This window comes from Haliotis rubra, unplaced genomic scaffold, assembly GCF_003918875.1.
Source record: "Haliotis rubra isolate DU_JTF1 unplaced genomic scaffold, ASM391887v1 Scf428, whole genome shotgun sequence".
Taxonomy (NCBI): Eukaryota; Metazoa; Mollusca; class Gastropoda; order Lepetellida; family Haliotidae; genus Haliotis; species Haliotis rubra.
The window spans coordinates 183,184-204,609 of NW_025767111.1; the positions used below are offsets into that span (position 1 = coordinate 183,184).

Sequence of the window (21,426 nt, forward strand, 5' to 3'; positions counted from 1 at the left end):
TGAGCATGGCCTCATTGAACCGTATGACCCAATTATGTCCACATTAGGTATATTACTGGGTGCAACTAGCTGGAAAACCGAACACAGACCCAACCACCGTAGAAAAAATAACATCGGATTTGTGCATTCGGGTCTCCCTCCCCCTATAGCTATCTCCAGGTATCTCGGCCAGCATTGGGCGTCATCCATATTCAAATAGTAAGTGAGTGACTGAGTCTTACGCCGCTTTTAGCAACATTCCAAATGGTCAGGTCTTCATCAATATCACGGCGGCCATATTGAAATAAGTCCCATGCACGTGACTGTCACAACAGAATCAGTCAGTTCTGGTGTCTATTCTAAGTTTTACTTAAGTTTTCAAAATACAGTGTAAAATTAGTTTCTTTTAATAATTCAATATACTGTTTGCACAAACAAGAGGTCAAACCTGTCACAGGAGTTGGTGCTACAGTGAAAGTAGAATATATCAGTATGAAGATCGGAGAATCAGCCGAGAGGACCCGAATGCAAATCGGTGCTGAAGAAACCAGTGGCGTCCAACAATTTACAAAACTTTGATTATAATTAGACACCAACAATTTTTCTTGATAAACAAAGGGTGTTTCTAGAGAACAGTACAATATATAGTTACGTTTTGTTGTGTACCTTCGTATGGGACAGTTTTCTCTCGTTACAAACAGCTAAACTACGGTCTAAAACAAATACATTCAGATCGCTACATGTTGAGACATTAGAAAAGGCACTTGAATGCACGGTTGGGGAAGTCGATGCTCAGTTAATCTTACGTTGTTGCTTTATCACAAATACACACAGTTATCATTTTTTAGTAAACATGAAACACCCTTAGGTCATGAAAAAAGTGATGATTCTAAAGAAAACAAACATTACCCAATTGATCGTTTTTACTCATTAACATGGTCAGAATTTCTTCAGTGAAGGATACGAACCATTTACTTACAGTGTTAACACCCATGTAACAAATATAATGGGTTATTCTTACAAGATAAAACCAAACCTTGTATATCTGAGAAACATAGTTCACAGGACATGTTGTAAATGACCCAAATAATAATGAGAAACTTCTATATTATTTCTTTATGGCTGACGAGATATTTTGAGTATGTTGTCTCATTTTACTCTGCCGAAACACACATGTGTAATCACTGCATCAACTTCGAGAGGTTCCTACGTTTGATCTTAACAATCGACTTTGTATTAAGTGTGATTTTACAGAACAACATTCACGCGCTGGGTGATTATCGATCTGGCTCCATTGTGGACGTTGGTGTGAGGGTGTGCCACCTCGCTATAGGGGAGCGGGGCTGGGCTAGCATTTCCTGCCAGTGAAGCAACTCCTGTCCCCGGGAAAAGAGGAACGGCCCCACAGTCACACGGCCATACTCGTCGTGGCGGCTGGAGCGGGCACCGACTGGTGACGTCATCAAGGTCAGGATGAAGTTGCAAGAGTCCAGCTGTCGTCCAGAGATTGAAAACGAGAAGGACTCGTTGATTTCAGCCTCCGAAGCCCCCGTCAGCAACACTGTGCGTTTAGTCTTGTGCGTTTTCCGTCCGTGACAGAACTGGATGCGTACGTACATACCTAAAGAGGAAGATCTTTAATCAAGAAATGATAAAAGAAATGAGGACGTGCTAACTATCATGATCATGACAGTAATAATTGGAGGCACACGTACACATCTAGATTAGGAGTTAATTGTAACTACACGCCGCGGCCCATGTGAGTGAGTGAGTTTAGTTTTACGCCGCATTCAGCAATATTCCAGCTATTCCGGTGGTCTGTTAATATTCGAGTCTGGACCAGACAATCCAGTTATCAACCAAGTCAGCGAGCCTGACCACCCGAACCCGTTAGTATCCTCTTACGATCAGCATGGGTTACTGAAGATCAATTCTAACCCGGATCTTCACGGGTCTGGTCATGTGAGCCCCAAACATTCATTTAGACCCATGGCGTCATTCTTCACATGCTAAAGATATATCATGTATGGATATAGCGATCTTGGTTACCAACATAAGTCATATATCACAGTCTTTAAGAAAAACGTTAATGTCAATCTTTATGTTAACATGTAAAATTGAAAATATATGCTTATAAAAACGTCCAAGGTGCTATTTGTTAAAAAATATGACTTCGTTACAAACTGACGAAAAACGAACATTCCTTGGAATAAACTTACGATAAGATTTTACATTATTAAAAATCGTTTAATAAAAGAATAAATGGATCCGTTAGATAGCATTATGGTAAGAGTCTGGTGTTTGGAGAGAAGGGTGGGTGTTGGGTTGAGAGAAGGGTGGGTGTTGGGAGGAGAGGAGGGTGGATGTTAGTTCTGTAGTCTTGTGTACCTGTCTCGCCACCGTAGTCCAGATGTCTGAGTTGTCTGACTCTGATGATGACCAGCTTAATCCGCTCTGTCTGAGGCTGATACGTAAGACTGAAGTACAGCTCACCAAGACATGACGTTGCCTGTTGACAGATCGGACGTTATTAGGGCACGAAATTGAGTGTTTGTTTTACAGATCGTTTTCCTTAATGTGGAGATTCAATGAACTTCCAAACTGACCGATTTTTCAAAGATTTTTTTATCAATTCTTCTCTTATAGCTCCTGTAAATTTAAAAAAACAAACGACTTCAGATTTCGGCGCTTCTTCTCATGTGAGTTAAGAGTTATTAATGCTGATATTTGTGTAATAAGATAATTCAGAGGTTGTGCCTACAAAATACAAGAGGGAACTTACATAGGAGAATGTTTCCATAGCATATATGACTCAAAGGTAAATGTCATGTAGCAGTTTTAACTAGCTTGTCTGGCTGGTAAATACCCTTTGCTATTGTACAAAACATAACAATCACTTGGAATCAATAACGTACGTGTGCCATAGGTTCGAGGTCGCTCCAAAGTGGTTCGCTCTTCGTCAGGTCAATGTCTTTCAGTGGAACCATTACGTGACCGAGTGAGTGACGTACACGTCTTTTGTCTACGTCATACACAGAGAAGCGTAATGTCCTTCTGTATACGTCACCAGGTGAAGCCTGAGGGAACAATCAAATTGTCAGATCTGGACCAGGAGAAACATTTTCCATTTGCAGCATGTATGCATCGTATAAGAATACAGAGGTTTATACAACAAGATGGATGGAGTTGAGATAGGAGGGTATTTGAGTTGGGTTGAACGCTTTATAGAGCATTTTCGTTTGAATTTTCTTGCAAACCTGTGGATGAGAAACAAATGTGAAATGCTTGGTATCAAATGTCTGAGGTCGAATTCCAGGGCTGTGATTGGTTTCTCCATGGTGATGACCTAAGTCAGGTACTGACGGACTACCTTCAAGTTAGTCGTACTTAGGTCGAACCTATTTACATTTGTGACATACGTTTACGGTTTTAGTGTGTTTACATTGCTCTTTATACAACTTATGAATGTGAAACAAATATCTAGTTTTCCTCATCACCAGGTGTGATGGGACTGACTGTGACGGGCTGCATTTGGGGTGTATAGTAAGCAGACCGTTCTGATATGTATTGACGTGCCTCTACTATCTTGACGTGCCTCTACTATCTTGACGTGCCTCTACTATCTTGAGAGGAAACAAAATATATGTCGTTTCGATGACGGTGTGATTACTGCTCTCGTGTTTGTCAGATACAATATATCTTACAGCTCGTTATTTGGAAACGTGTCTAAATAGCTTTCGCTCGTTACATACGTTTTAAAACAACCCGTAAGATAAATGGAATATGAATACCGCTAAGTCTCTGAAGTTATGTCATTCAAACTAAAACAGATATTTATCTGTAAATTGAAAATGAGACGCTGTGAGGTGGGCGATTCACAGAAGAACCTAGGCCTGCTTCATTTAGAGCAATATTACATAAAGAATGGATGAGTGGATGGGAAAATAGTGTGGTTCAGGGACTGTGAGACAGACTAACAGACCCTCGTTCAGGCATCTCTATCGACGTGCCATCCTTAAAGGCAAAGGACACTCAGAGAAACGTACAAGTATGCGTATGATGCTGAGAAAAAACCGGATTATAATCCGGGGCAAAATAGAGTTCGAACGCAAGAATTTCGGATCCTTGTAGGAAAACACTTTGAGACATCTTTGGGATAGAGCATATAACGGTCAAGGGTTGTTTGTGTTGGGGTAGGAGACTCATTCTTGTAATGTCTATGGTCACGTGTATGTTACATGTCAACGAGTACGTACCTGGAATTGGAATGTTTCGTTGAAGATAGGACACAGAGTCTTCTTCCTGACCTTTGACACCTTGCATGTCTTCTCATCTGGCAAGAGGAACACTTTGACGAAGGGGTCACGTGGTGCCTCGTGCTTTATTCGTCCTGTAAGAAAACGTTCCCCGAATATTAGCAAATCACATCCATATAGACTTCTTTCATTTTCATTGGACACAAAAGACACAACGCTTTGCAGTCTTAAGAATACCGTTGAAAGCCTAGTCTACTGTTTGTTGACCATATTACAGCTTAATTAATGGCTGTGTCGAACCAGGGTGATGCGCTGATTCATCCTATTCACACTACAATCGGGCTACGGTAACCCATACCGAGCCAAGTCAGCAATTCATTAAGACACATCAACCAGCTTGAGATTGCCCGGGAACAGAACCGGGATTACCCACTTACCTTCATGCCTACTCTCATTTCGAAATAGTTGAAGATTCACCCTTGATATCCGGAATTGACAATCATGAAACAATCGTTGTTTCTTGTCTTTTGTTTAGAATTCACCTGTCCTCAACTTCCATGTAAGTTTCGTTTTGTTTTTCATTTGAATAGTTTATGTGTACCAATAACTGTTCAAGTCCTCTGACTTCACAGTGATTAATAACAGAATGTGAACTTTAGTATACATCCATATATTGTTGTGAATGTTGCCAGTTGGGCGTTGACTGTGATGCATCTATTGATGTGAATAGGTTCGAGCGCTTCCATTATAAGCTAGGGATGATTACGTGGGATTAGTTCAATTGAGCGGTTAACAGACAAGTATTTGATATACCACGAAATTCAAACCAGGTTCGGCATCCCGTCTTCCCGATATTTAATATTGCGCTTAGAGTATTACTTCGTTAATGTGTACACATTCTTTGATAACACAAGCGTCCAGATTAACGAGATTTCACTATCACCTTGGGTACTACGTAACTCCCGTGTCATGTGCCACTATGTCAACGCTGGTGGGTAATGTGCCAGTTCAACTGAACCAAGTGAACTGAATAATATGTACAAATTGAACCAATGTCGATAAATGCATGTCGAAGATAAAATGTTTCATTTCAGCAAACTAAACTTAATTAATTATTGATTTATCTTTCATATTCAACATTCAAAACGTGCGTCTCTTCTGAAAGATGAATCAATAAATGCACAAAGTACGGCATCAGTCCCGTATGAAGTATTTGTATCTGTCACATGATTGATCTCTCAGTCACGACTGCCCTTCATAGACGGGACATTACTGAAGTCATTTCATATTATCACAATATAATGTACACCTTTTAATCCGGTCGGTACTGTTTAAACTGAATTTAGATTACCCATGGAGTAATGTTCTAAATTGTCTATATATCTAAAAGACAGACAAGATCGCCAAGTTCTGTAGTCCGGGCTTCTTGAAAACATTGCCGTAAGCCACGACATATCGTTTCTAAGTGTATAATACTCGCTCTTACCATTCTTCATTCAATTGTTAAACGTAGAGATTTCCGGTTAACTTATTGTTTCAGGCTGGGAATCGACATGTAACACTTGCAATATCACGTATGGGGACACCAGCGATGGCCTCAAACATTGGAAACCACTTGTCTACACACCCAAAGTATGTACTAGATAACCAGCAATGCAGCTGTATTGTGGTGAACTGAGATTCATGCAAACCTCTTCTGTTTCTTCCATTGTCTTTCATTATAATATTTCGATACAGTCCATCAGCTTTGTGGAAGGTCTTGTCTCGGTACAAGAAGTGAGACTGGGTAGTACTTGTTACGCTAGATCTAAGGTGTGTTCCGTCTCGATATATCGACAGCCACAAAGCGTGGCGGAAAGACGTTTAAGCTTACCTGGCAAGTTCTTGACCTTGATGAGGGTGACTTGAAGTTGTTCAACGGCGGCGTCATAGACGGCTGAGAACCAGAGACGTCCGTGGGGGGTGGCGGGAAGGTAGGCCTCGTCATCTTCGGAACCGCTCTGGGGTCTGGAAGTCATCGTATTGAAGAGTGAGTTGATATGGTAGAGAAACATGCATGGCTGCAGCCAAACTAATTTTGTACGAAGTTTAAAACTGCCAGGCCTTTTCTGACAAAGTGTACAGATTATGAATGAAATATGGAATTGCAAATATATTTTTTTGAAGTTGTATTATCTTTAAAGGTTTGTTGGGACAAAGAAAACGTAGTGGTTGTTGAATTTACGACTGTTGACCAATGGCTCAGATTGCGTTCCTCCAATTTCCTATTACCGAGTTTCCTCTATTACGAGAGTCTACAGACTCGTCGGGGGTGAATCAAACTAATCTGAAATTCATATGTTAAATGTAGAACCCATTCACAAACAGATACAGGGGCGATAAAGAGCTCACTCACTTGCTCACGAACTCACTCAAGATCCAGGAAGCGCTCACCTGTACAGTTCGGGCTGTACTGCCCCAAGGATGCTGTGTTGGCGGGGGAGACTGGCCAGGCTACCCCCTCTTTCTCGGCGTCCGTTACCCCCAGGCTGAACCCTCTCTGCGGGCAGCTGAAAGGGGATACCGTCGATGGTGACGGAGCGGATCATAGGGATGACAGGCTTCCCTGATGACCCTACCTCCGGACATGACAGACGCTTGTTGAAGTTGGGCGAAGAGCTCCTGCAGGGCAATCGTACACATGATTTATGATTAAAACTTACTGCATGGCCTCGCTCGTCGTATTAAAAAGTATTAACAGAACTGGTGGTAACCGGGTTGAAAACTATAGGTGAAAATATAACTATATTCAAAACATTTTTTTCTAACATTTTTAAAGTCGTTATTAGGTGTGCTATTTTCAATTACCTCTAACAAATAGTATTAATTTTATTTATACCGGAATTCACATCACAATACATCATTGAATTTCCCTTGTTCAACATTACAAATGGTTTGTCAGAGTCAGAATATATTTTTATTTTTTTATTATTATTATAACCATCATCGTATAGCCTATGCCATCACAGATTTTCAGCTATCAATTAATTCATATGATTCTACGTATTTTGATTTTTTAAAATAAATATTTTGACATTCATCGATAAATATCATTTCATAATGTTTCTAGTTACCAGGATAACAAAATTTAATGGATTTCAAATACTTCTTATGTCGATTTTTCATCGTTCCGATCACTGTAGCTGTGCTACCTGAGCATGTCTCTCTGATATGAAACTGACTTTGGTAAACGATTTAGGAATTTCTTTGAAAGTATATCTACTTACTGTTGAATAAATAACTACAGATCGTGATGGTGATTTTGAATATCACGATACAAGTCGTAAAAACATGAACAATCAGTATCTCGTGGTATAACGGTACTGGAGATTAATGATGTTTTTTTGTTTTGGAATGTCACTCACTGTCAAACGTGAATCTACAAACTTTACAAAAGATATAGCTCGTTTCTAGTTTTCACATGTAAGCCAACGATTATATTTGACTTTGCTTTTAAATATGGAAATAACCCACCTATCACAAAAACAAAACTGGTTGAAAGTGACAGGGAAGACTGATCGATATTGTAATGTACACAGCAGTAAGGTGCGATGTGTGTTTTGAAATGTATGTCAGCTGTAACGTGTATGTCAGTTCAATATAAATCAACATAACGGGTTTAAATGGATCATCTAACAGTGATCCCACGTAAATCAGATCAGTACCGTCCCCGGGAAGTATTCCGGATTAACATATTTTGAAATGCGGTAATCCAAGGTACGGATTAATGTCCTTTTCAATTCAATGTACCATAATAGATATGTCACCTGGTTAGTGGTAATTATCAACCATTTGCAGCTCTAATGTCGAAGTTTTTGGTCAAAATAAAACAAACAATTCTGTTGATTCTGTATTTCTGACACGCTAAAGTCGTCAATTTGATAGGTTCGGGACCCCCGGCCCCTTTTATTTTTTTTGTCCTGGAAGTTTATCAAATGAACATTGAAATTCTCGTGAAAATGAAGTGTGCATCCCCACTTTCTCAAGAGTGTGCACCCCCTCTTTCTCAAAATCTATATCCGCCCCTGTGGTATTTACATACCTTGATGTTGGTGCAGACTGTGATGAAAATGGGTCATCTCCATCATCAAATGACGTTTCGTATAATTTTCTTCTGCGCCTGCGCAACCGGAACAGGATGACGGCAAAGACGATGAGAAGGAAGGCACCAGCGGAACAACCCAAAATAATGGCCAGACTTGTAGCTGGAAGAGAGGAGCCTTGTTTAGGTAACAGCGGATGTATAGCATCATAATTAAGGCAAAAATACAGTACCAAACGTTTTGTAAATTTGGCAAAGTGAAACAAATTTGTTTTTAGCTTCAGTGTGGCTACACCCAAAGAGTGGTGGAAAATATGTCGTCGCTCAGTGGCTGAAAAACTGAAATAGTTTGTGGCCCCATTTGTGCTGCAGTGTGAGAAAATTCAAAACATGTGCAATGTACATTGACAGCATCGTGTACACGTGAACCAACTGATGTGTAAATATACTTCACATTTATCACTATCCGCGAGGTTCACTTTCTAAAGTCAAGATCCATGGGGCCATTTCCGATTATAATCCGTGGTCTGTCAGCATAATTCCCTCAGTGATTACATTCATTTAACATCAACACTGCTGGAAGCTGTCATGTGTTTATATAGAGCATACTCTTGGCTGGGGGTGCGGCGTGGTAGCCTTTTGGTTAAAGTGAACGAGTGAGTATGGTTTTACGCCGCTTTTAGCAATATCCCAGCAACATCACGGCAGGGGACACCAGAAATGGGCTTCACACATTGTACCCATGTGTGGAATTGAACCCGAGCGAACGCTTTAACCAACAAGCTACCCCATCGCCCCTTGTGGTTAAAGACCCGGGTTCGATTCCCCACATGGGTACAATGTATGAAGCCCATTTCTAGTGTCACCAACCGTGATATTTCTGGAATATTGCTAAAAGCGCCGAAACCTAAACTCACTCACTAATCTTGCCTTGGTCATCTCATATTACAAGAATACCAGCAGTTGTGTGGAGACCGCATTTTCACCCGGGACCCTCAGCCTGGAAGCTTGACCACTGTTGCAGCAAGGTGACCAGTGAGGTCAGTGTCTTTACTGCTGTAATAACTGCTTGTATTAATGATGTCATTGTATTTGTACTGCCACTGAATATGTACAGCCATTCCATTGTCTCCTGCCATTGTAGTTCCTTTGTTGTGATTTGTAAACTTAGCCATGAATATTGTTAGTCGCATTTCTTTGTTGTTCGATGGTTTCACATCGCGTTCTTTAAGGACTGATGTCCAGTTGCCCTATAGTTTCAGCTTGGGAATTAACACGGTGCAGTAGGTGAGAGAGACGTGATTGTGTGTTCTCTGAGTTTCCGTGGCAGTATTTCATTTGACTGATTCGAGGTGTGTCCATCTGTCGACACCGTCACACTACTACTGCTTTGATAACTGGCGATAGAGCATGGTAAAAATACATTTATCTGAAACAGTTATTTGACGAATAGTAAACACATTGAAAGAAACAGATGATGCTTTATTACAGCGTTTTATGACAATAAATCGTACATATTTACACCTTTACTTGGAATAGGTTTGACTTCTATTCCACTGAGTTCATTACAGTATAGCATCTTGACCGTAACTACTACATCTCAGGAGAACTTGAGTGCTATAATTGGTCGCATGTATGTGAGCATGAATGAGCTCCATGTTCCCACACAAAACCATGGCGCAAAAATCGTTATCTTCAAAGAAACAGTATGTAGAATCCATTCAATCAGAATGTTAAAATCAGATAAGCAAGAATACATTTGTATATCTGTGAAATGATATTGAATATCTCAGAACAGCTGTGCCTGAATCGCGTGGGCTGTATCATATTCATGGCCATACTCTAGTCGATTTCACAATACTGTACACAAGTGCGTATTTACCAACTGATGACGTACAGTGTGTAGCTGTACTAGTATAGCTGATAATACCAAGTATGAAAAATACTAATAATAATGATGATTATGTTATATTAATAAATTAATAACCTGGCTAAAACGAAGACGTTCCTTCAAGACTGACTGACTGAGTTTGGTTTTACGCCGCTTTTAGCAATATTCCAGCAACATCACGGCGGGGGACACCAGAAATTGGCTTCACACATTGTGCCCATGTGGGGATTCGAACCCGGGTCTTCGGCGTGACGAGCCAACGCTTTAACCATTAGGCTACCCCACCGCCCCCGTTCCTTCAAGACTGTGCCTTAGTTCGTATAACTCGCATCATTGCTGTCGCTATCACCCAGTTTGATTGGCCGTGACACTATTTACCAGATAAAAAGACTTGACTGCACAAAATAGCCTTAGCTCCCATGTACGTGTATAATCAATGATGCCAATCGTTATTCACCTTACTTAAGTGTATGTTGTCTTTGATTTTTATGACATATTTGGCATATTCTAAGATATAAACTTGCAGTGAGCTACTGTGACGGTTGGGCTACGACATAACGGCACCTCCCTAACTATTGTAACGTTTGCTTTTGCTTTTTTGCACCCTGTTTGTCTTTGCTTCCATTTTACAAAACATCACGTGATCAGCTAAACCAGAATCTATACCTCTAAATGTCACGTCACCTGTCCGACTTGCATCACTACCATTTGTGCCTGGGTGACAGGTGTGATTTAATTAGATATTTTTATATTATGTGGCTAGATAGTTACAGTGATATGTTAAAGCAGGCTTGATTTAATTGGTTACGGTTTACTCAGTGTCACACTACGTCACGTTTAGATGAAATCAACCTCCGTCTTGCGAGCCATTAAGAAACAATTAAAGAAACGGAGAGGTAGTTTGTGTTTGTTGTTGGTTCTGATGTTGACGACGACGATGATGATGATGATGATGATGATGACCATCATCATGATAGTTGATATTTCAAGTTGATTTCATATGCCATGAGCATACAGTCTCAAGCTCGATATGATTGTAATATTTTATTCATACAGTTACTTCTCTCATTATCTTGTGGTCAGGTATGGTATAATCGTTTGAGGTATCACCAACACACAGCATGATCAAGGCACGATACCTTAAGCATGGCCTTCAGTTATACATGGTTCACAAACGTGTTCTGGTCAACATAATGCTGGATTTATGGAAATGGTCAGATATTTGTAAATTCGGCCATCATCCATTTTCGTTTGTGCTGACTTTATTCTTTAGCGTACTCGCTTCTATTTCGTCATTATTATTAAACATCTGTTGTCAAATAATACAGCTGTGTGCTTTGGGCGTATTGTTCAGTGTAACAAATGTATCTGGTTATGTCGTTCGATAATTCAATAAAGTACTGTTATCTCACCAAACGAATTAAATCTTTATGCCTTATTGAACCTCAAATTGGTGACCCATTTGAAATGTTTTAATGTGACGTACGGATGACGTCATATCACAATGTCGTCAACGCTGCTCATTATGTCAACCTCTGGTTCGTATTATTACATGAAGCCGGGAAATAACCGACTACTTTGGAAAACAACATATACTATTACTAAATATTTAGAATAAATACGAAAGATATCATTTACATATGTTCTATGTATCCAGTTTAGGCATTCCGTGGGGACATTAACCAGAGAGTGAGTTTTAATATTTCACGTGTGTGACTGTAAAAAGGCCAAAGAATTGCAGATGGTTGATGACCCATGTACATGGGTCAAGTGGTGAAAGATGATGAATTGTAGATGGATGACCCATGTACATGGGTTTAGTGGTGAAAGATGATGAATTGTAGATGGATGACCCATGTACATGGTGTTTAGTGGTGAAAGATGATGAATTGTAGATGGATGACCCATGTACATGGGATGACCCATGTACATGGGTTTAGTGGTTTAGTGGTGAAAGATGATGAATTGTAGATGGATGACCCATGTACATGGTGATGGTTTAGTGGTGAAAGATGATGAATTGTAGATGGATGACCCCCATGTACATGGGTGGTGAAAGATGATAGTAGATGGATGACCCATGTACATGGGTTTAGTGGTGAAAGATGATGAATTAGTAGATGGATGACCCATGTACATGTGATGGATGACCCATGTACATGGGTTTAGATGATGAATTGTGATGGATGAGTGGTGAAAGATGATGAATTGTAGATGGATGACCCCATGGATGACCCATGTACATGGGTTTAGTGGTGAAAGATGATGAATTGTAGATGGATGACCCATGTACATGGGTTTAGTGGTGAAAGATGATGAATTGTAGATGGATGACCCATGTACATGGGTTTAGTGGTGAAAGATGATGAATTGTAGATGGATGACCCATGTACATGGGTTTAGTGGTGAAAGATGATGAATTGTAGATGGATGACCCATGTACATGGGTTTAGTGGTGAAAGATGATGAATTGTAGATGGATGACCCATGTACATGGGTTTAGTGGTGAAAGATGATGAATTGATAGGATGATGACCCATGTACATGGGTCATGTAGTAGTGGTGAAAGATGATGAATTGTAGATGGATGACCCATGTACATGGGTTTAGTGGTGAAAGATGATGAATAGTAGATGGATGACCCATGTACATGGGTGGGTTTAGTGGTGAAAGAGTGGTGAAAGATGATTACTGCTGTACAACAGTGAGTGAAAGATGATGAATTGTAGATGGATATGTACCTAGTGGTGAAAGATGAGTTAGATGGATGACCCATGTTGAGTGAAAAGATGATGAATTGCAGGTTGATATATGATGATTGTTCCACATTGTAGATGGGCGGGATGTGCTGATTTAGAATAGGTGAGGCGGGATGTGTGATTTAGAATAGGTAGCCAGGTTAGAATAAAACACATAAACACACATAGCTGTATGGCATCATCACACATACACCAGCACGTTGGTTTAAGTGGTTCAGACTCGACCCTCCCCCTACCACTGTGATATTGAAGGTAGTCAGCCATATAGGGCGTCCACATACTCTCAACTCACGTTTAGCACCAGTTTCGAAGGTAAGATATACAAATGATTACTTACATATGGACGGCCTGGGAAAGAGTGAGTGAGCTTATGTTTTACGCCACATTTAGCACCATTCCAGCAATGGGACACAAGAAATGGGCTTTCGGGGCCGGATACAGCTTTTTGAGAAAGGGGGAGGGGTGTGTGGGGTGTGTTGCACACTCTTGAGAAAAGGGTGGGGGTTTGCACACTTCATATTCAACCGTTTTCACGAGAGAGTTTCAATGGTCATTTAATAAACTTTCAGGACAAAAAGGGAGGGGAGGGGGGCACCCCCACACACACACACACACACACACACACACACACACACACACCTCCTGTGGATCCGCCTACGGCTTTACATATTGTACCCATGTGGGGAATCGAACCCGGGTCTTCGGCGTGACGAGCGGACGCTTTAACCACTAGGTAACCACGCCGCTCGATAAAAAAGAATGTGTACAATTTGAAAAACATGACCAAAACATGACAAACCTTTTCAAAACGGTACAAAGATGAAAACAGTCGAAGAAGCAATACCTTTGGAATTTAAATATAATCGATGCGACTTATGGCAAGAACAACGGTCCGTTATAATGCTCGTTGAACCTGTGCATTTGATTTGGATAAAATATACTTCATTGTCACCACACTGTATTGAAATACAGTTCAAAAGGAAATGAAACCGTGGATAGCCACAGGCAAACAGAGCGCCCAGTAGGAGGCTGGCCCGAGGGTTCTCCACCTCAGTGGGCGTTCTGTGATTGTGCATACAACGACACACAGTAAACACTTGTAGAGTTATTATGCAAATAGAGTTGTGTGAAATAATGAATTATGGTAAAGAGCCTTATCAGGATTTTCGCACAGTGAATTGCACAGCTTATATTCTGTAAGAATAATTTTCAGTTAACATCGCTGGAACATGATCACCCATTACCAACTACGGTGTAACATGGTTGTAAGGAACTATAGAATAAACCGGTTGTAACGAAGTATAAATGAAATGTGGGATATAAACGGACATCAAACATATTTTGGGGTGACAACCATTATTGGCATGAGTATATATTATAGAAGCATCTGAGTAAAACCGGCTTATAATTCAGCTTACTTGAACTCCATAATGGATAGTGTACGGTCTGAATGATAGTTCCCACGTGGCAAGTGGATAACTGTAACCAATGGCTATAAAACATACAACGAATGTCTATTTAACATACAACCAGAAAACATCTAGTCGCCACATCAAACACATAGGCGTTCTCTACACGGTGACACCTTGGGGAAGATACAAGAAGTAATGTTTAGCTCGTATATATTTGAGTAGTCAAACACATCTTTCTTTATCACCTGTTTACCGCTAATAAACTACCCACCCATGGCTAGGCTATAGGGCTAATCTTACGTCACGTGACCATTAACTGTCACCGTGAGATACCTTTGCCCGGGGTGGCGACACATCCACATTTGTGTGTTTTCGGGTCTCGGTTAATTTTTAAGCGTTGACGGGGACACCGTCTAAAGCTGTATTTTCTTACAATAAACGTTGCGACGTATTGCCTAAGGCTAAAATGTGATGTCATACAGTTATAAAAGTGTCGAGATTTAGGGCATGACGATTCTCAACGGCTGAATTTACAACGTGATTCATCGGCAGTCAGTTACCGGCTGTTTGGGTTAAATTTAGACATACATGCATTACCGCGACATGCTTGAGTTGGATATACATCACAGATAAGAATGTAGGATATTAAACACAATTACATATTTAGAATAAACATGACTAGTTTGAAGTCAACTATTTTATGTCAGAGTTATGTCATATCCTGAAGTATCAAAAGGTCAATTTGCATTCAATTAAAATTGAAATATAATGACCGTCTATTTGTTTTGCCTATTTAAGCATGTTCTACAATATTAGCTGATAACAGTTCTACAGGGTTATCGTTACCACAACAAAGAGTGAATACATCTTCATAAATGTCGACTACTATATTTCTATATGTCTGGGACATCTGCCACCCACGATTCTAATAAAGTTTTTTTCTACCAAATATTTTTATGCACGGTGAAAGAAGGAACTCATTATTGTCACAAAGTACAATACACCTGAATATAATTTTATACCTGCAGTTTGTCAGTTACAATTATGCACTGAACGTGAAAGTGGATTTCATGAATATATATGAATATTATTAATATATAGAATATACCTGTTTACCTGACAAAAGAGGAGGAAATAATAAGTAGTTCAAACTAACAATCTAGACGCCACCAGTCAGCAGGGCCAACATACAGGAGAAATATAGTCACTGACCAAATAGGAACATCTGTTAATGAAGTTTGTTATGCTACATAATATACATTGACAATGACAGAAGCATTTTACAATACAACCAGTAAGTCAATACATTATTATTTTCTTTATGAAATCGTGTATTTAAACACTATAAATTGCATAAGTATCAACAGCTGAACACAATTGAGGAAACGAGTTTTCGGGTGGTCGGTTTTCTACTTGTTAAAGCATTCGTAAAGGCCCGAGTTCGACGCCCGACGTATGAAACCCATTTCTGATATTCCTTGCCTCGATATGCCTGAAAATACCTACAACAAAACTCACTCATTCCCTGTTTCAATTTCCAGTATAAACCATTAACATTTGAGTTTAGGAGTCGAGGGTCTGACCCTAAGTCAGAAGTAGGACGCCTTGACCTCTTTACCGATGGGATTGTCACTATCTGGTTAACAGGTAGTCATGGCAAAATGCCCTTTGTATGTATAGGATGACACAATAAAAGACGCGTTTTCATTATCGGTATTATATATTGCTACATACACTGGCTTCTCAGCTTGCAGCAATATTTCATTAATATGTATTAAGTAACAAATGAATATATGAATCTGAAAAATAACATCACTTATTGCAAACATACTGATCGCATCTCGTCACACGATAAAGCTGATATTTTCACGAGGTACCACGTGGGTGGGTGAGCGGATGAGTTTGAGGGAGTTAGTGAGTGATAATGAACTGAATAATTAAAAATAATTGAAATGCAATCAAAGTAATTTCCAAATCCCCATATAGATTAATACAACATGATTTCAAACCAGCGATTATGCATCGTCGATTAATGTATTTTTGTCACAAGTGGTTAAAATAGACCATGATGGGGAAACAGTCATGAGTGAGTGAGTTTAGTTTTACGCCGCACTCAGCAATATTCCAGCTATATGGTGGCGGTCTGTAATCGAGTCTGTACCAGACAATCCAGTGATCAACAGCATGAGCATTGATCTATGCAATTGGGATACGATGACATGTGTTAACCAAGTCAGCGAGCCTGACCACCCGGTCCTTTTAGTCGCCTCTACGACAAGCATGGGATGCTGAAGATCAGTTCTAACCCGGATGTTCCCGGCTGTAAAAGCCATGAACCTCGCCCTGCCATGTATCATGTAAGTTATACCGTGATGCAGAATGAAGCTGGCAGGAGTTATTACAGCTATGTAATGTGTAATCAACTGTTTACTGTTATGTCACTGCAACCTAGCCTCTAAAACAGCGCCGCTGGCAGTCCGGAAATGTTACTAATCTGCTGACGCAGTACTTAAAATAAGAGGCGAGAGTTAAATTTCATGAATTTAATTTTGATAATTTGCACTAATCTTCGAACAATTCCACAAATCTGTATACATGAAGTAAATACAACATCCAAAAATCATGTCGATATAAAAGTCAGGCAACTTGAATGAAACTATCCAGGTTTTTCAGGAGTTTAGTGAGTTGGGTTTTACGCCGCTTTCTGCAATATTCCAGCAATATCACACCAGAAATGGGTTTCACACAATGTACCCATGTGGGGAATCGAACCCGGGTCTTCGGCGTAACGAGAGAACGTTTTAACCACTAGGCTACCCCACCGCCCCTGTTTTTCATGAACTCCGTGTCTCCAAAATATATAAACATTAACACTTGTTATCTGTTATTACCTTGTCGCACCAAAAGCAATGCCACAATTTGAATGAAAATATCAAACATTGTTATAAATGATCACCACTAGACATACCAATCACTAATATCATTAGAAGTGTTATTGAAGTATAACTGTTATCTATTATTGTCAACACAGCAGTTTTCCAGCAGATTTAGCCTCTTCAACATACATGCACCTCATCATGCAAGTATATTAACTGAGTGCGACGTAAGGGAGAAGTGTAACATTTCATGACATATCCCTAACCTAGTTCCGACAGCGTATAACCCTCACACATAAAGTCAAGGCAACTAACATCGTATCTACTTACTTACGTATGACATGTCTTCATTGTTAAAGGGCATGACATCTCTGAATTATTATTGAAAGAAACCCAAGTATTTGTTTGAAATAATTTTACCGAGTCACAGTGTAAACTGCGACTCCGCGTGATGACACGGAGGGTGGTACATAGTGAGGAGGAACTCGAGCAACAGGAGGTTGTTGATTCATTATCACCGAGTTGTCCTGTGAGAAGATTCATAGCATCCATGTGGAATCGGGACTACATCCCCCATGACACACACAGCATACTTTCCTCAGTGTGTTTACCATTGTCGTGAATATAAATACGTGCAATACGTATACATCAGATATATCCAGCGACTTGTATATCGCTGCTGTATATATGTCACATTATGTATATCACAGTATAATGGCATTGCTAACGCACATATGAAACAACACGTGACCTGTAGAGATTTTCACGAGTACTATAAAAGTATCATATTTAACGTTTTTAGCTGTAAAATACATCGGTTTAAATTACTCCCATGTACAAGCAAGAAATGTGTGTGCTGCCTCCAAGGTATAGTAATATGTTATTAATCTGGGAGATATTGTTCAAAGTGAAAATATTGATCCGTCGTATTAGATAAACTGCTGGACCAGAAACGTATATACCCATATTTTATGGTTGATAAACATGAAACAATAAAGAAATGGTTATTGGATGAATTATATATCATACACGTGTCAAAGTTATATTTTAAATCTCAAATTTGCAGCTTTTCTTGCGCCTGCTTTCAACCCAGTGACGTTTTGTAAACTTTTATAATGTTTTCACCAAATACATTTTTCAATTATATACCTCCGTTGGCCCCGTTGTTGACGTTGCTATTCTGGATTATCCAGGTTTACTGTATTCAATTTAATCTTCAATAACAAAGTTGACGTTCAAAGTATGATGAATAAAAAGTAAATAGACTTACTGTCAATGCCAATGAATATATTCCCATCGTTTACATGTTGGGGTGAGGGTTGGCCACCACCCTCAGATGGTGCACTGTGACCTGTATCCGCCATTTCGGGGGTGCGAGGGCGACCCTACATCATGATGTACTCCCAAGTCCCGTCACACCTTACCTGGAAGTTAAACACGCAGGGAGACTCGATAACAAGCACAACACAGACATTGATCGGTTACTTTAGAGAAGCATGGAGGTGTTGAACATCTGGGGGCATTGCAACGACGTACCAGATGTTGTCGAAGCCGTGTGTGACGCAGGAGCAGGTATTCCACATATCACAGGCCCAGCGTTAGAGAAGGGACTCTCTAATCGATATCATCCAGAAACTGTTTACGTGGCGCGATCACAGTCAAACAAACTTTAATAAATATCTAAATAATTGATTTTAATATATATTGCTAAATTGACACCAAGACATAAATCACTCTGAGTTTTATTAATACCGCCCTGTTGTCTTATCAGTTTCTTTGGTACATATACATGCATATGCTCAAACCAGGTCACACCTGGCTCGATAAAGCTGAACTCAGCATGAGGCTAACTTAGGTAAATTTGTACAATAAATAGATTGTCGATAATTTGAGAATTTATTCAGTGACACACCAACCAAACTACGTGTTGACATTTGGAAATATTAATATAACAGCTTTGAAAGAGTCGGAAGAAGAACATATGCTGATATTTACCTGTTGCTTGTCGGGCAGGTAGAGAGAGTGAGAGAGAGAGCAGGCGCCCCTGGCACAGCACTTCACCTACAGATTAGTGTTCTGGCTAGTGACGTCACAGACAGCCTCGGGCACCAGTTGCTTCTCGTGACACTATGGTAACTGTCATCAATCTGGACCGTCTAAGAAACCGCCAGTGATCGGTATTTGGAAATGTGATATTTATCTATTGATTCAATAATTTATATTAATCCTGTGACACGAATATTCGCTAATGTAAACATTGTCAGTTATCCTGGGAAGCACTTTGCATCTTATCGTAGCGAGAAGTAGATTATCAACGAACGGATCACTGTTGTTTCACCTGGATTGGGAATCTCAGAAACAATAAAAAAACAGTGGTTTCAATTAAATTTTAGTAAATAACACATCCTCGAGTTTGTTATTTATGAGATGACGTCACACTGTTTGTATTTGTCATCCATTTAACACAACATTCAGAATATCCCAGTTATACGAAGATGTAGATGATCGAACCCAGATCAAAGTCCAGTGATCGGTATTGGTAGCAACGATCCACGCGCTGGTCGTCGACGATCACATGTTGTATCCCGGGGCTCCACGTGGTGTCTGTAACTGAGGCTGTCGGGACATGTACGTTGACATCGTTTTTAAGATATTGTGTTCTGTGGTCTCATTGGGGTGGTTTCTTAACGTACTTTCGTCATGGACGGTTCTCTCTGGAGATACGAGCGTAATGTACGTGGTCTCATTGCAGACACTGTCGTAATGTAATTAACTGATCTCATTGCAGATACCATCGTAATGTTAAGTGGTCGACGTCTCACTACAGATATTATCGTAATGCATTTTGATCTTACTGGTGATACCCTCGTAATACTGGATGATGGTATGAGATAAGATCGTAACGTGCTGTGTTTACACGGGAAATGACGTTATAATGTACTGAGATCGCATGGTATATACGATCATAACGTACTGTGTTTACACGGGAAATGATGTTATAATGTACTGAGATCGCATGGTATATACGACCATAACGTACTGTGTTTACTCAGGAAATGATGTTATAATGTACAGAGATCGCATGGTATATACGATCATAACGTACTGTGTTTACACGGAAAATGACGTTATAATGTACTATAGTGGCAAGGTATATACGATCATAACGTACTGTGTTTACACGGGAAATGACGTTATACTGTACTGTGGTATCATGATATATATGACCATAACGTACTGTGTTTACACGGGAAATGACGTTATAATTTACTGAGGTCGCATGGTATATACGACCATTACGTACTGTGTTTACACGGGAAATGATGTTATAATGTACTATAGTGGCATGGTATATACGACCATAACGTACTGTGTTTACACGGGAAAAGACGTTATAATGTACTGAGGTCGCATGGTATATACGACCATAACGTACTGTGTGTACACGGGAAGTGACGTTATAATGTACTGAGGTCGCATGGTATATACGACCATAACGTACTGTGTTTACACGGGAAATGACGTTATACTGTACTGTGGTGGCATGTTATATACGATCATAACGTACTGTGTTTACATAAAATGAAATGACGTTATAATGTACTTTAGTGGCATGGTATATACGATCATAATGTACTGTGTTTACACGGGAAATGACGTTATACTGTACTGTGGTGGCATGTTATATAAGATCATAACGTACTGTGTTTACAAATGAAATGACGTTATAATGTACTTTAGTTGCATGGTATATACGATCATAACGTACTGTGTTTACACGGGAAATGACGTTATATTGTACTGTGGTGGCATGATATATACGACCATAACGTACTGTGTTTACACGGGAAATGACGTTATAATGTACTGCGGTGGCATAGTATATACAACCATAACGTACTGTGTTAACACGGGAAATGACGTTATAATGTACTGTGGTGGCATGGTATATACAACCATAACGTACTTTGTTTACACATGATATGACGTTATAATGTACTGTGGTGGCATGGTATATACGACCATAACGTACTGTGTTTACAACATGAAATGACGTTATAATGTACTGTGGTGGCATGGTATATACGACCATAACGTACTGTGTTTACACAGGAAATGACGTTATAATGTACTGAGTTCACATGGTATATACGACCATAACGTACTGTGTT

At 39.8% G+C, this 21,426-nt stretch overlaps 1 protein-coding gene across 1 annotated transcript; it reads right to left on the reverse strand.

The window, feature by feature from the left end:
* Positions 1-1,055: 1,055 nt before the first annotated feature.
* Positions 1,056-19,377, reverse strand: LOC124288889 (synaptotagmin-15-like). The gene is made up of 9 exons (XM_046725472.1): positions 19,250-19,377; positions 18,525-18,678; positions 8,317-8,479; positions 6,669-6,896; positions 6,109-6,242; positions 4,236-4,369; positions 2,895-3,056; positions 2,368-2,488; positions 1,056-1,600 (listed from the first exon to the last, which is right to left on the reverse strand). The coding sequence occupies exons 2-9, from the start codon at positions 18,616-18,618 to the stop codon at positions 1,257-1,259; spliced, it is 1,380 nt and encodes a 459-aa protein (XP_046581428.1). The 5' UTR covers positions 18,619-18,678; positions 19,250-19,377; the 3' UTR covers positions 1,056-1,256.
* Positions 19,378-21,426: the final 2,049 nt, after the last annotated feature.